The 14077-nt window shown below is 44.3% G+C and overlaps 2 protein-coding genes across 4 annotated transcripts; both read right to left on the reverse strand.

Moving 5' to 3' along the window:
* Nucleotides 1–1387: 1387 nt before the first annotated feature.
* LOC117758720 (tripartite motif-containing protein 16-like) lies at nucleotides 1388–3052 on the reverse strand (the record flags this gene model as incomplete). The annotated part of the gene is made up of 1 exon (XM_034580648.1): nucleotides 1388–3052. A coding segment is annotated over exon 1 (1665 nt), but the record flags the coding sequence as incomplete, so codon positions are not given.
* A 2563-nt stretch (nucleotides 3053–5615) lies between these two features.
* crnkl1 (crooked neck pre-mRNA splicing factor 1) lies at nucleotides 5616–13835 on the reverse strand. 3 transcript variants are annotated; one of them, XM_034580616.1, is made up of 15 exons: nucleotides 13595–13794; nucleotides 12199–12351; nucleotides 11952–12043; nucleotides 11562–11720; nucleotides 11296–11462; nucleotides 10635–10813; nucleotides 10373–10543; nucleotides 9958–10149; nucleotides 9563–9622; nucleotides 9339–9419; nucleotides 8217–8456; nucleotides 7996–8097; nucleotides 7525–7773; nucleotides 6959–7104; nucleotides 5616–6870 (listed from the first exon to the last, which is right to left on the reverse strand). In XM_034580616.1, the coding sequence occupies exons 1-15, from the start codon at nucleotides 13640–13642 to the stop codon at nucleotides 6756–6758; spliced, it is 2154 nt and encodes a 717-aa protein (XP_034436507.1). In that variant the 5' UTR covers nucleotides 13643–13794; the 3' UTR covers nucleotides 5616–6755. The 3 variants fall into 3 exon arrangements, with proteins under 3 accessions (XP_034436507.1, XP_034436505.1, XP_034436506.1); XM_034580614.1 differs by having other exon boundaries at nucleotides 6506–6858; nucleotides 6946–7104; nucleotides 13595–13835; XM_034580615.1 differs by having other exon boundaries at nucleotides 6506–6867; nucleotides 6958–7104.
* Nucleotides 13836–14077: the final 242 nt, after the last annotated feature.

Genomic DNA, 14077 nt, shown 5'->3' on the forward strand with positions numbered 1-14077 from the left:
AACGTAAGAGAAGAAGAGACGTTTCTTTTTCTTTCTGCGAGCCCGGATGCTGCGGTACCGTCGGCCAGACGGCAGCAGGCAGAGCAGCTTATGGCTGGGTGGTAGGGGTCTTCAATGATCCGGGTGGCCTTCTTCCTACAGCGCTGGGTGTAGAGGTCCTCCATGGATGGCAGCTCCGTCCTGGTGATGTGCTGAGCAGAGTCAGGGTGGAGGATGTGGTGCTGTCTAACAGGGACAATGATGGTCTCCTTGAAGCATGCAGGGACAACAGACTGCAGCAGTGACAGGTTGAAAGTGTCTGTGAGCACATCTGCCAGCTGATCTGCACACACCTTGAGAGCTCGGCCAGGGATTCCATCAGGTCCAGGTGCCTTGGGTTTGTTAATCGGTTAAAGTGATCTCCACACATCTGCCCTGGATATTACAGGGGGGCAGCGGTCCTCCTGGGCCTCTCGTATCTCCCCAGCCGGGGAGTTGCTCTCAAAGCATAGAAGTCATTCAGTTCCTCTGGGAGAGATGCAGATACCCCTGAACATGAACACTGAGGTTTGTGGAGTTTCAGGAGGAAACTGCCTCAGTTATTCTCTCACATGAGTTTCACTTTGTCCCCATCAGCTTTGAATGAAGACAAAAGAACACACTGGATTTATTCTTTATTTCAACTTCAGCTTCTTCACACATTAGATTTCAATGCTTTATACATATATAAGAGATTTAAAAGTATATAGACATGTATAAGAAACACACGTGATGAGAGCTGCAGGACAAACCCTCAGAGGGACTCGATCAGGACACTGTCCAATGGAACTGCTGGTTCAGATCAGGAAAATCAAAAAGAACAGAAACCTACGCAGCAGCTGATCAATATGCCCGTTCACTAAATATGTAAATACAACGAGGACGAGTGGATTCACACTTTACAGAGATGAGCCGTGATAAAAACAAACCAGGTTCCACATTTACAATGTGACCAAACATCCCATAACACTGATGCTCTGTAAATCCAACCAGAGTGCAGTTGGTCTGTTGGACATGTTGACGCTCTGAGTTCATTGATCACTTCATCAGTAAAGTCTGTTCAGTGACTCTTGTTCAGTGATTTCATGGACACACAATCAGTTTGTTTCACCTCCGTCTCACATGTGGAAAAGAAAAGAACAAAGAATCATCTCATTGATGAGGATCAGGATCAACACAGGTTCTAACACATCACACAACCTGATTTCTACTTTGATTTAGAAAACAACAGCAACATCAGTTCTTTCAAACACATTCATGTCAGTGTAATTATAGATTTATGATCAACAAACATGGAGACAAAAGAAGTTAAAGATTTAAACACAGAATCTAAATCACTGCTTTTAATGACTCGAGTCTATTTGAGTTTACAGAACTCAGCTGTGTCTCCATCATAATAAATCCCAACTCCAGCATAGAGAGGCTGAGTGAATGTGGTCTGGACTCTGTGGAGGAGAGTCATGGTGTCAGAGACGCTGTAGAAGGACAGAACACCTGCACTGTGATCCAGGTACACTCCTACTCTGGAGGACACAGGACCTGACACTGGAGTGTCGATGCTGTTGTAATAAAAGTTATAACTGTTTCTACAACAATATAATGACCAAGATTTATCATTGTATCCAAATGCAGATTCAAGTGAGTTTCCTGCTCTGCTGATATTCTTGTATGCGACTGCTACATAAACTCCTCCTCCCACCTCCACCTCCACCTCCCAGTAACAACGTCCAGTCAGACTCTCTCTACTCAGGACCTGAGGCCAAACAGTGAATCTGTCTGGGTGATTAGAATAAGACTGTTCTTTACTCATATATGTTACTTTTCTGTTTCCCTCAGATAATAACAGCTGTCTGTTTGCTGTGTTTGGATCCAGTGTGATTTCCTGTGAATATCTTAAGAAGTCAGCTCTGGTCTCTGGCTCTGGTTGTGGCAGTAAAACATCCACTTGAGACACAATCTGTAAAATCTCTGTCTCTGTCTCACTCAGAATGTCCTGTAGTCGACCTCTGACCTGGGACACAGCTGCTGTCACGTCCTCAAAGTACCTCAGAGGACGGATCCTGATGCTGGATGAGTGTGTAGATTCACTGAGTGGTGGCAGTGAGGGGTAGTTGTGTAGAAACTGGTTGTGATCCTCTGTGTCTGAGAGCTGCTTCAGTTCATGGTCTTTCCTCTTCAGCTCAGTGATCTCCTGCTCCAGTCTCTCCTGAAGCTCTCTGACTCGACTCACTTCAGTTTCCTGCTGGGATCTGATCTGCTGCTTCACATCAGAGCTTCTTTTCTCCAGCAGACGGATCAGCTCAGTGAAGATCTTCTCACTGTCCTCCACTGCTTTATCAGCAGAGCCATTGACGGCCTCCTCCTCCTGTTGAAGCAGCTTCACATCTTTCTCTGTGTCCTGGACTCTCTTCTGGATTGTTTGTCTCCTCAGCCCGAGCTCTCTCTGCCTCTCAGTCCTTTCTGCTGCAGCTGACACTGTGTCGTGGTCTTTATGTTCATCCATAGAGCAGAGATAACAGATACACTGCTGATCAGTGCGGCAGAACAACTTCCTCACCTCATCGTGACGAGAGCAGATGTTCTCCTGGAGCTTCTCCGAGGGCTCCACCAGCTTGTGCTTCTTAAATGGAGCTGACTGAAGATGAGGCTGGAGGTGTTTTTCACAATAAGAGGCCAAACAATTCAAACAGGACTTGAGAGCTTTCAGTTTCCTCCCAGTGCAGACATCACAGGCCACATCTTCAGGTCCAGCATAGCAGTGATCAGCAGGAGCAGCTTGGAGTCCAGTCTTCTTCAGCTCCTCCAGTGAATCAGCTAACATGGTGTTTTTCACCAGGACAGGCCTCGGTGTGAAGGTCTGTCTACACTGAGGGCAGCTGTAGCTTCCTCTCTCCTCCTCTTTGTCCCAGTGGGTGTTAATACAGCTCATACAGTAGCTGTGTCCACAGCCAGTAGTCACCGGATCCTTCAGTAGATCCAGACAGATCGAACAGCAGAATCTTTCTCTGTCCAGTTGATTTTCTTGCTGCGCCATTTCAGCTGGTGCCAGAGACTGTAGAACAGTTTCACTTCCTCTGAACAGATACAGATCTCTGCTCCTCCCCCTCTCGTTCACTTCCTCTTTTTACCACGTTTTAACACACTATTGAAAAGAGCAACAGTGTGGTCTTACCTCTCCTCACCAGTGTTGCCTCACTGTTTGCGTTCTCTTATTATATTATATTATTAAAGAGTAAAGTTGTGTTTTTATATTATGTGTGCCTTAGTGGTATATATCACTAGGCAATGCATTAGCACACATAAAATTATATTATTATTATGACACAATCTTCAGGCCCAAGTTCACAACTTTTCAAAATAAAAGCTCAATAATGCAGCTCAGTATAAAAGGTTACAGCATCAAATCAAACTTTGTACTTTGAATGATTGAAATACAAATTTGAAGTTACACGTTACTTCCTGTTTCCTGTCCTGTCATTTATCTTTGTACAAAACCTCTGATTAGATTTTGTCGTGAACTGAGACTTTGTTTTCTGAGGTCCAACTTTTATTCTGAAATGCCAGGCGGTTTGCTCTGTGGTTTCACTTTTATTTTGTGGACCAATAAAAAAATACTTCCTTCCTTCTTCAGCAGAATAAAAGAGAGAAACATCAGAAGAGACACGTGCACGTGAAGCAGGGGAGTGTGCGTTTGTCCTGTAGTGATCAGGTTCAATGGACTGTTTTGAGGGTTAAGGTTAGAGTTAGGTTTAAGGTTGGAGTTAGTTTAGGTTAGAGTTAAGGTAGGGTTAAACATTTAGTTGTGATAGTTAAGGTTTGGTTTAGGGGCAGTCAAGTGCATTATGTCAATGAGTGTCCTCACAACTATAGAGAGACAAGTGTGTGTGTTGAGTTGAATCTTTATCATTAAATTGTAGTACAGAGTTATTGATTGTTATTTCGTGTTTATATTGATTGTTTATGTTGAACATATTTCTCTGACTCTAAAGCTGGCAGGTTACTGGTCAGGGTGTGGAAGGCGTGTTCTGTTCTCAGGTGAGCTGCTGCCGAGCCTTGGAAACACTTCACATCTTCCAGGTGGCCAGTTTAGCCAAACAGGAAGTTGACCAGGACTATAGTTGCTCTGTTTCTTTCGTAGTATTTAGGCCCAAAAACAAACAACGGGAGAGAAAGGTTCTCCCCCAGAGCCTCCACCCACTGCTGCAGTACAGTACAGACCTCTAGTCGAGGACAAGACACCACCAGGTGCTCCACAGTCTCCCTGTGGGCACAGAAACCACATCCCTCCCCAGGGCTCGGGTCCAGGTGAGCTCTGTGTCTGTAGCTAAAGCTCCATGTATAATCCTCCACTGGAGGTGGGATGGAAATTTGACCTGGTGAGACTTCTGAAATATAGAGATTAGAGAATAATAGTCTTTTAAGTATACTTTATTCCTTGAAAGGAAGGTGTGTGTGTGTGTGTGGAGATAAGGGCAAGTCACCGGCTTGAGACCAGCACAGTCTCAGATTCGTGGCCCTGATGTCATCTTGGCAGTTACACAAGCAGAATTAGTATGCATAAGCAGAGATAATATATAGTGTGGGATAATGGTCAAATGTTCCATTACAGAGGTCACCCACCCGTTTTTCAACAGGAGGGAAAAACCTCCAAAGTCCACCTCGTCTCCCTGACTCCAGCCAGAGAGCGACGGTCCAGCACCTTCACACAGCTGACATGAAGCTGCTTCTTCCCACAAGAGCTGCAACTACCCAGCAGCAGCGAGAAGACTGCCCGCCTGCAGGAAGTAGCAAGTGTCCCTTTCTTAAAACACGTCTGGTCCCAAAACACCCCAGAAATGTTTTAAAAAGTCACACGGTAATCCACCCAGTGCTGGGGCCTTTCCTGATGCCATCTGCGACACAGCCGTGGTCAGTTCCTCTGAGGTGATGTCAGAGTTTAAGGACTCTCGATCTCCAGGACTCAGCTGAGGAAGTCCCTGCAGCAGTGTATACGTCACAGTCATCCGCCCTGAAGAGGTCCGAGTTAACTCCACTGCGTGTTTCCTCATCTCAGCCGGTTCTGTGGACACTCTTCCGTCAGGTCTGGTAACTCTTATCCTCCTTTACCTACTAGTTCCAAAACACGCTTGAAATTCAATGAACACGTTTGTTCCCTTTGTTTTGACTCTGTGTTCATGTGGTGTTGTCTTGTAGGAAAGGTGGATTCTTCGTTGACCTCTTCGTGCGAGTTTCCAACCAAGTGGCGGTGAACATGTACAAACGTCTGTGCTACAGCGTCTATAGGACGGTGATAGACTATTACTCTGCGAGCAATGGAGAACCTGACGAAGACGGTGAGAGGAGTTTAAAAAGCTTCTAGTTTCAGACAAACATCCACAAATACCTGGTGTTGCCATCTCTCACAATGTTCCAGTAAGTGATGACAAATTCCTGCATCAGCCCCAAAATTGAATGTTTATTTCTTGGCCCGTGTTGCACCAAGTTACGTGGGAATCTGTTAATTAGTTTTTACGTCGTCCTGCTGACAAACAGACAAACCAGCCAACAAATGGAACGACTTAAACATAACCTGCAGTGGCTCCAGAAACATCTTAAAGCAAACAGTGGATTTAAATGCAGATGTTTTTATGTAGATATATACACAGAGTGAGGAACAGAAAAACCACAACAGTTAGCTTGTTTGTGAGTTTGTTGATCCTCATTGTCCCGAGTTTGAAAGACTTACAGTGCAGTTTGCTTCGTGAACACTTACCACTGTGGTTAACCACAAGAACTTGTCTTTCTTCGTTAAACGTGTTCATAAGCAAACTAGCAGATAAAGACAAAGAACGCAGTGCACACCAGATTGTATAATCTTCTTCAGTTTGGCAGCAAAGACACTTTCACGTACCTGAAAGAATGAACACCCATCCAATTTCAATTAAAGGTTTTTTTGTTTATAAATCTGAATTGCAGACATGTTCAGACTTTATGAAGACCCGCTCTGAATTATCTGGATATTGTTTCTGGAAGTCAATGCTTTTTTTTAAATGTGTAAAACTTTTTACATCATAAACCAAATTCCAGTCACCTTCATTGTTCTGGCAGAAATCTCTAAACATCTGACACGTTGTGGAGGTTTAAACAAATTCATTCTAATCTGTTTGGCTTCATGACAAACAGCCTGCAGAGGGCGCTGTTCACACTGATCGGAAATCTTTTTATGTTTTCTCTTTGTGCAGATATGAGGAAATCTCTGTCCAGAGACACGGAGAAGAAGGCGATCATCCCGCTGCCACATCCCGTCAGACCAGAAGACATCGAATAACAGTAGAGTGTGGCTCTCTGACGCTCGGCTCCGATCACCCTCACGTGAAGTGTGTCGTCACCACAGGACCTGCTCAGTTACACGGTACATAGTTCAGATGCTGTTTATCAGTCAGAGAGCCACAGTTTGTACAAGAGTTCATTTTCTAAATTCCTGTATATAAAAAAAACAAGAAGCCAGTTTGAATTGATGTGTGTAATGACTCAGATGCAAAGAAAACATGGTCTAACAATAAAGACAGAAAAAAGAACAGTAGAAAAATGAATCCAGGTCGTCCCTGCGTGGAGAGTCTAATCTTTATCTTCTTCACTGCTCTTGCCCTCTGTTCCCTTCTTCTTCTTCTTCTTCTTCCCATCGCCCTCCTCCTCCTCACGTTCACTCTCGCTGCTGCTGGCGTCGTCGTCCTTGGTGTTCTCCTGCTCGGTTTCAATCACAGTGTTTCTGTCAGAGTCGTTCTCTGGCTGGTTCGCAGGAGGAGCTGCAGGCTCCTCAGAGGAAGACGGTGGTGGCGACGTGTCCTCAGCCATTGGCTCTTCAGCTGGTGGCTTCTCAGCCATTGGCTCTTCAGCTGGTGGCTTCTCAGCTATTGGTTCTTCAGCTGGTGGCTCCTCAGTCATTGGCTCTTCAGCCGACGGATCTTTTTCTGGAACATTCTCCCCCTCGATGTCCACCTGCTGCCTCTTCCACATCTTGGCCATGGCGAGCAGCTTGAGGTTGGGTTGGTTGGCGGCGTCCTCTGGGAAGATGTAGTCGTAGTACTCCTCCCAACCTGCATCCGACTGGTGGGAAATCAGGGAGAGATAATGATCAAAACCTGTGACTGGCTGCAAGTCATCGTCCCTTTTAATCTGTGGCTTGTTAAACTAATATTTCAATTTGTGTATGAAATGTAAAAACTGAAATTCTTTAGTATTTAGTTTTAAATAATATAAAACAAAGAAAAAAGAGAAGCTGGAGCCAGAGAATTGTTTTTCGTTGACACATGAGAATAAAAATAATCTGTTAATCAACAAGTCCACTGGCTGGACTTAATCTTCTAACTATGTTTTTACTGGAACATTTTGAAAGACTGTAGCTCAATCTCAGAAAATAAAATTTTCAAGTATTTGGAGTGAAAAACGTCCTCACAGCCAAACGTACAGAACAAGACCTTGAACAAGCGACACTCTGCTGCATATAATATGACATCGTGTTCTTACCCCGTCCTCGGCCGTCAGCTTCCTCCTCTTCTTCACCTTCTCTGGCAGCAGCTTTCTGACTCTCTCCACGGTGCCTTCGGAGCCAAACTCCTTCTCGAAGTCCTTCCACGACTCGAGCAGCATCAGCCGCTCCTCCTTTTCATCACAGCTCCTCATTCCCTTGTTAGCCTCCTCGAAGATTTGCCGGCACCTCTGCAGCCGGTCGGGGCCGTCGATCGACAGCTCGAACTTAGCGTAGCTGATCCAAACCTGAGCGAGGAAAAGACGAGGAGGCCGATAAGAGACAATCACAGACCGAAAGGAAAAGTGATAAATCTGCCTGCTGGGGTCCATCAGAAGTTATTTCTAGTTTTAAACATGAAATCACCAGATTAAATGCAGGTAAGCTTTTTAAAACAAGCACATCCACCAAGTTGGACATATTTATGACCCCAGGTGTTTTTGGAGAGAACGCTGGAGTGTAGTACTCACCTTGACATGCTGGGTGCGCTGCAGCAACCGTTTATAAAGGTGTCTCGTGTTTCCAAACTCCTCCTGCTCGATCTCAAAGTCAATGTAAGACTTCCACAGAACCTAAGAACGATAACAGTGAAATTAAATCAAGCCAAACAAAGATATGTTTTTGAATGTTTGTAATGTGTACTTGTATGTGCAGGATGAAACAAAAACTATTAAAGAACTATAAACAATACCTCTGGCATATCGAGTCTTGGTTGTCCGATGGCGAGCTCGAAGATGGCGCGTGCTCTGTCTGTGTCACCCAGGATTATCTCCAGTTCAGCAAACTTGATCCAGGTGGTACAGTTTTCTGGGCTGAACTCCAGGTACTTCTCGTACAGTTTCCTACAGCGGTCGAACTCGCGCAGCTGCAGCTCCAGCTCGATGTAGCCCTTCAGCAGCTTGTTCTTCGGACATTTACCGATCGCTGAGCCCTGAGCCAAGAGAAACGGGGATGATTGGAAATCACAGCTGCATGTATGTGTTCATACGGTTTTCCTTCTATGCTTTTTAGAATTTTAAAGTGGCACATTTGCCTATAACTTTACCTGCTTTGGGCCCAATCCCATTTCACCCCTTGGCCCTACCCCTCCCCCTTGTTTTCGAGGGTTATCTTGCCCCTTGAAACAGAGTCAAACGGGGTAGTTGTTGAAATCTTCCCCTACGAATTGGGACTTCAAGAAGCCTTTACACCATCGGTAGTCGTCGATGTAAACAGACCAGACAGTTTTGCCGGGGGGTTGTCACTGTAATAACATTGCTGAGATCTTAAATAAACCAATGCTATTGTTTGCAGTTACTAAAGTGACAAACCTATAATATCCAAATAACTTCTTTGCTAATGCAGGTGAATCAAGGACATTTGAAAAGCCTGGATGCTCTGCATTATTTCCCGTATAAATCCAAAGCTCACAGCTTCAGGCTGCTAGCAGTGGTCTGTATGCAACCCCGCCAGGAGGCTTTGTTATTAGAGGAGCAGTTAAGTTCAGTAACATCTCTGCTATACGAAAGATCAAGCAAGTGCATTGTGTGTCTTGCCCGATATTCGCAAGGCCTTCTGGGTCACCCTAGGTTGGGTCTGAAAAATCTCTGTTTGAAATGGGATTGGGCCTCACTTTATTTCATGTCTAATCTGTCACGAATCTCAAGCTCACGATGTTTACAATCCTTGATTCTGTGTAAGTTTTGGTCAAAAATGTTTTTACACTTCTCTTTTAACCTCTTAGTCTCTTTAATCCTCATGAATCAGTTTGTGGAAAGTGAAAATGAGTCTACATGAGAATGTGTCAGGAAGTCTTTCTGCTGTGGAATCTCACCAGGGCTTTTCTTGCTCCCTGCAGGTTCTTCTGTCGGATCTCAAACTGAGCGTAGAGCAGCCACATCTTGGCGAATGTGAACTGAAACAAAAAATATGATACAAGATTAATAGTTAAATAACAACAGCACCAACTTTTTAAAAGTGCTGTTCTACTATTTTAACTTATTTATGTTATATTAACAGGACTGTAAGATCACATTCGTCATTAGAAATCTGTATTACCTTTTTATGAGGGATGAGATCCAGACAGGCCTGGTACACCTGCCTCGTTCTCTCTGGATCCTGACAAAGAAAGAATAGAAATGTTTGAATATAATTAGAATGGATTGATATTGATTTGTTATTTGTTGGACAATTAGATAGAATCTCAAGACACATGACCAAACCATGTTATTTTACCGGCTCTCTTCTGAGACGGTGACGTGTTAAATTAAATATCGCTCTGTGATGACATGTTGGTTATTACTGGAAGTTAAACAGATATTCTTCTCATTTCCAGATTCTATTTTTTTAACACAAGTTCACGACATCGAACTAGAAAAAGATGTAAACGATGTCAACTCCCATTTTCTCTCATTCATACCAATCAAATTAATCTGCGTCTTTTTTGAACCCACCTTGACCTCCAGCTCTTCGTACAGGGCGTAATTGATCCACAGGTAAATGTAGCGCCTCCAGTGTCTCTTCTCCTGGATGGGCGGGATGTTGGCAATGGCTCGCTCATAAACCTCCCTCACCGTGTCAGGGTCGGCATCGCTCTCCACCAGGCGCAGGTAGTCAAACCATGCGTCGTAGTTATGTGGATTTGCCTGAAAACAAAAACAAAATGACTTGTTAACTTAGAAAACAAGAACACTCACTTATTCACTTCAAGGATATTTTTGGGGTATTTATGGGACAGTTTCAGATTTTTTTTTATTAAAAATATAAACCAGAGTGTGACCATATTTTCATCACTTTTCTCAAACCATCATAAACCCAAATCCTTCCGGCTACTGAATGTGTGTCAGGCTCTAGTTTCCTGGTCGATACCTTGACTTCCTCCTCGTACTGGAATCTTCGTTTGCTGACAATGACGTCCTCGATTCCCCGACGGTCTCCAAACTTCTTCTCGAACATTGTGTAGTTTTTGAAGAGCTCCTGCGCCTGGTGTTTAGGGATTCTGTCCAAGGCATATTTATAGATCACCCGAACACGTTCAAACTGTGAGGGAAGGGACAGTCAGTTAACAAGTTTGTTTTTGTTTTAATAAAGACATGGTCTACATGTTTTCTCTATGCTGAGCTACACAAACCTCTTTCTGTATCTCCTCAAACCTGGCAAAGGCCACAAAGAGATTTTCGTCCACATATTCCTCTCCAAAGAACTCCACCGATCTCTCGTACACCTTCCTGCTGTGGGCGATGTAGCCGTGCTTTTCTTCAAAACGAGCGTACTTGATCCAGTTCTTCACTTCGGGGTGAACGATGACAAGTGCTACAGCGTTAAGCAAAACAATGTGACACGAGAAACACACAGGACTTTGGAATACACTAACTAGGTGTAGAATATGACAGATTCCTGGATTTCAAGGTTTTTTTGGGACATTGTTACTGTATTTTCTTGAAAGTTGGTTATGAAGAAAAAACAACAGAATTTCTTACTTTTTGGATTCTACAAACAAAGCGGATGCATACTTTTAATTCTTATCTTGGGTTTAGTTAAGTTAGTGCAATGACTGAACTTTCCACATTCTTCTGGGTTTGGTTCTTGTGCCTGACCCTGAATGGCTCACGTCGGTAAATGGCCACATGTAAGACAGCTCCATCTGTTTACCTCACGTTCCTGTGTAGACCAAAATAAATATGAATCCAAACCTAAATCTTTCCCACACACTAACAAACCTCCCTCAGTTCCTTTGTGTTGGTTAATTTGACTCTTTTCCGTGGATTAACTCAGAAAACACAAAAGGATATATCGCTCGTAGATGGTGCGAGCTTTGTCCACCTCCTTGTAGCGCAGCTCAAAGTTGATGTAAGAGTGCCAGGCCTGCTCATCAGGCTCCCACTCCATCCAGCGCTCAAACACCTGCCTGCAGCCTGCAACGTTCTCCAGCATCTCCTCCATGTACGTGTACTTGTACCTATAGGAAGGACAAACAGAAATGGCAAAACTATCATCGCCTGCAGAAACCAGTGACAAAACCATGATCAGTCAGCAAGTTATTAAATATAATTCATACCAGAACTGGTTGACTCGTGGCAGGATGGTGATTGCTCTGTCCCAGATGTTGCGGGCGTGGTTCACCTGCCGACTCTTCATCTCCATCTCGGCGTACTTCAGCCACAGAGTGATGTTGCGGTGGTCGACGTCCAGCGCTCGCTCGTAAATGGAACGAGCCCTGAAACCAGAGGAGCCCGTGATGAGCGCGAGAGCTTCAGCTTAAACTCGGAAAATTACACATAATTTAACCAAAATATAAAAAATAGGGGACCATGTCAAAAAAGAATTACACAAACCAACTTGTCACACGTCTAAAAGCTGACAAAGAAAATAATTCTGATTTACAGATGGTTTCATAATTGTATGAAAATACCTTGATATCTTATAAGATAGTAAATAAAAACAATACCTCTGGATCTCCTTCAGGCTTTCCTCCCATTGTGCGTATTTGATCCAGTTACTGATGACAGTGCGATTTTTTCTTATGTTGTCCTCAAACCCCTGAAAGAAAAGACATACACGGGTTTCAAATTCATTTGATAATCACTTATTATTGGACACGAGCATTTTAGGAACAACTAGAGGATTTTAAATGAGTGTTAAAGATCCCACACTTCTCAGAGAGAGGAGACGTGTCACTGGTTGTAGGCACTCACCTTCCTCTTCCTCAGTTTGTAATCATTCAGCTCCTCCTCATCAGTGATCTTCTGTTTTGGTGGTGGCGGCAGAAGTTCAAGCTCCCTCTCTTTGGCTTCTCTCAGCAGCTGCTCAGCTGTGATCTGAACCTCTGCAGGAGCTTTATTCTTCACCTGAAACACAAGAGATCACAGTCTGTTAACACAATGCTGCTGTGTTGTGAGCATAATGTCTCAACACTGAAAGACAACATTCCTTAACTATGTCTACCAAATTTAAGTCATGATTTGATTCCCCACTTGCCACAAAATGAGGATTTTGTTAGATTAGAACTAGAACTAGTTAGATTTTTGAGAGGAAAAAAAACAAAACAAGAAATTTGATAAAAGCCAAAAAGGAATTTTAACAGAAAACATATGGCTGTGTGTGTTTTAGCAGTTTGATAAAGTATATATGCAACAAAAACCGAATGCTGCACACGTGTGTATGACTGACTGGCCATTTTACACGTTTATTTGAACAAACTCCTCCTAGAGCATTCATCAGATGAACTTCAAATTCGGTGAGTTCGGTCTAAACAGTGTTATCAAAGGCAGCTGCCTCTAAACAGTGTGGCATTCAAGGCAGCTGCCTTTGATATATCAGTGGCAGTTTCTGTTTCCGCTGCCACGCTTGGAGCTAGCCCTTACCGAATTAATATCATTACTTTAATCGTCAGTGTTTCAGGAAACATGGTGAGTAGGAAAACACTCTTTAATTAGGGCCCAAGCACCGACAGTGCGAAGGCCCTATTGTTATTGCTTTGATTCTTATTATTATTATTTACTTGGGGGGGGGTTAAATTTCAAAAACTTTCACTTTCACAAAACTTTGATGGAAATTCAAAACACAAAAACAATTTTGTATTCTGGAGTAATTTGAAACGGGCGTGGCAAAATGGCTCAATAGCCCCCCCCCCCCCCCCAAAATAATGTATGTAGGGGTAGTGATAGCGCCACCTATTGGCAACAGGAAGTAAGCCACGTTTTTACAACTGTTTGCTAATGTCTTAAGTTTAAATATCTACACTTGAGCAATGAGTAGCAACACAATGTTGGCTTTAGTGCATCTCTGTTCACACGTGTTGCTTCACCACTGCCAGGGGACGCGTGACGTTTGAATCCGTGCACATAAACAACACACAGACACACACACACACACACACAACACACACACACAGCTAGCTCTCACAGGGAAGAGGAGCTACACGTCCGGCTAACGCGGCCCTTTACAAGTTAACACTTTAACGATCGTTCGCAGTGACGTCTGATCACGAACACGAGCTCGATCTGTCAACGTGTGCCCGTTAGCATTAGCTTAGCGGACGCTAGCCCGCGGCTCCGCGCCCGTGCCGCGTTTTGTTTCCCTCTGATTTACCTTCGCCACCTTCGGTATCCGCTGTTTCCCCGCCGCGGTGGACGCCATGTTGACGACGGGCTCCACGAAATCCACAGAAGAACTGGAGGAGAATCTGCTTCCGACGCGGGTTTGAAAACGTTAGACGACGTTTGTGTCTCCGCCAGCGAGGGCCGCCATTACAGTACCCAGAAGGCCTTGCGGGTTACCCATGACCCTCTGCTGCAGCGTTGTGTTACTATGGCAACAGAGTCCGCTCGGTTCGGGCTCGACCGGTGCTAACTCCGGTTGATTATTCGGGGAGATCAATCGCGTTTTGGCGGCTTGAACATAATCAACAACTCGCCAAACTTCGCGGGCCCGTCAGGCCGTGTGGGAATTCACGTATTCCGGAGTAATTGCAAATGGCTGGGGCAAAATAGCTCAACAGCGCCCCCTGGAACGCAGCAATTCAGTCTGGTGTAGCCGAGCTTCGCGAAATTCGGTACACATGTGTATCATGAC

This window comes from Hippoglossus hippoglossus, chromosome 24 (assembly GCF_009819705.1).
Source record: "Hippoglossus hippoglossus isolate fHipHip1 chromosome 24, fHipHip1.pri, whole genome shotgun sequence".
NCBI lineage: Eukaryota > Metazoa > Chordata > Actinopteri > Pleuronectiformes > Pleuronectidae > Hippoglossus > Hippoglossus hippoglossus.

Coding starts and splice junctions, on each gene's coding strand:
- crnkl1 (XM_034580614.1), bottom strand. CDS start 13,642: ATGGCGTCCACCGCGGCGGGGAAACAGCGGATACCGAAGGTGGCGAAG. Junction 12,044..12,198: donor ACAAACTGAGGAAGAGGAAG/GTGAGTGCCTAC, acceptor CTTTTCTTTCAG/GGGTTTGAGGACAACATAAG. Junction 7,105..7,524: donor AGCTGACGGCCGAGGACGGG/GTAAGAACACGA, acceptor ATTTCCCACCAG/TCGGATGCAGGTTGGGAGGA.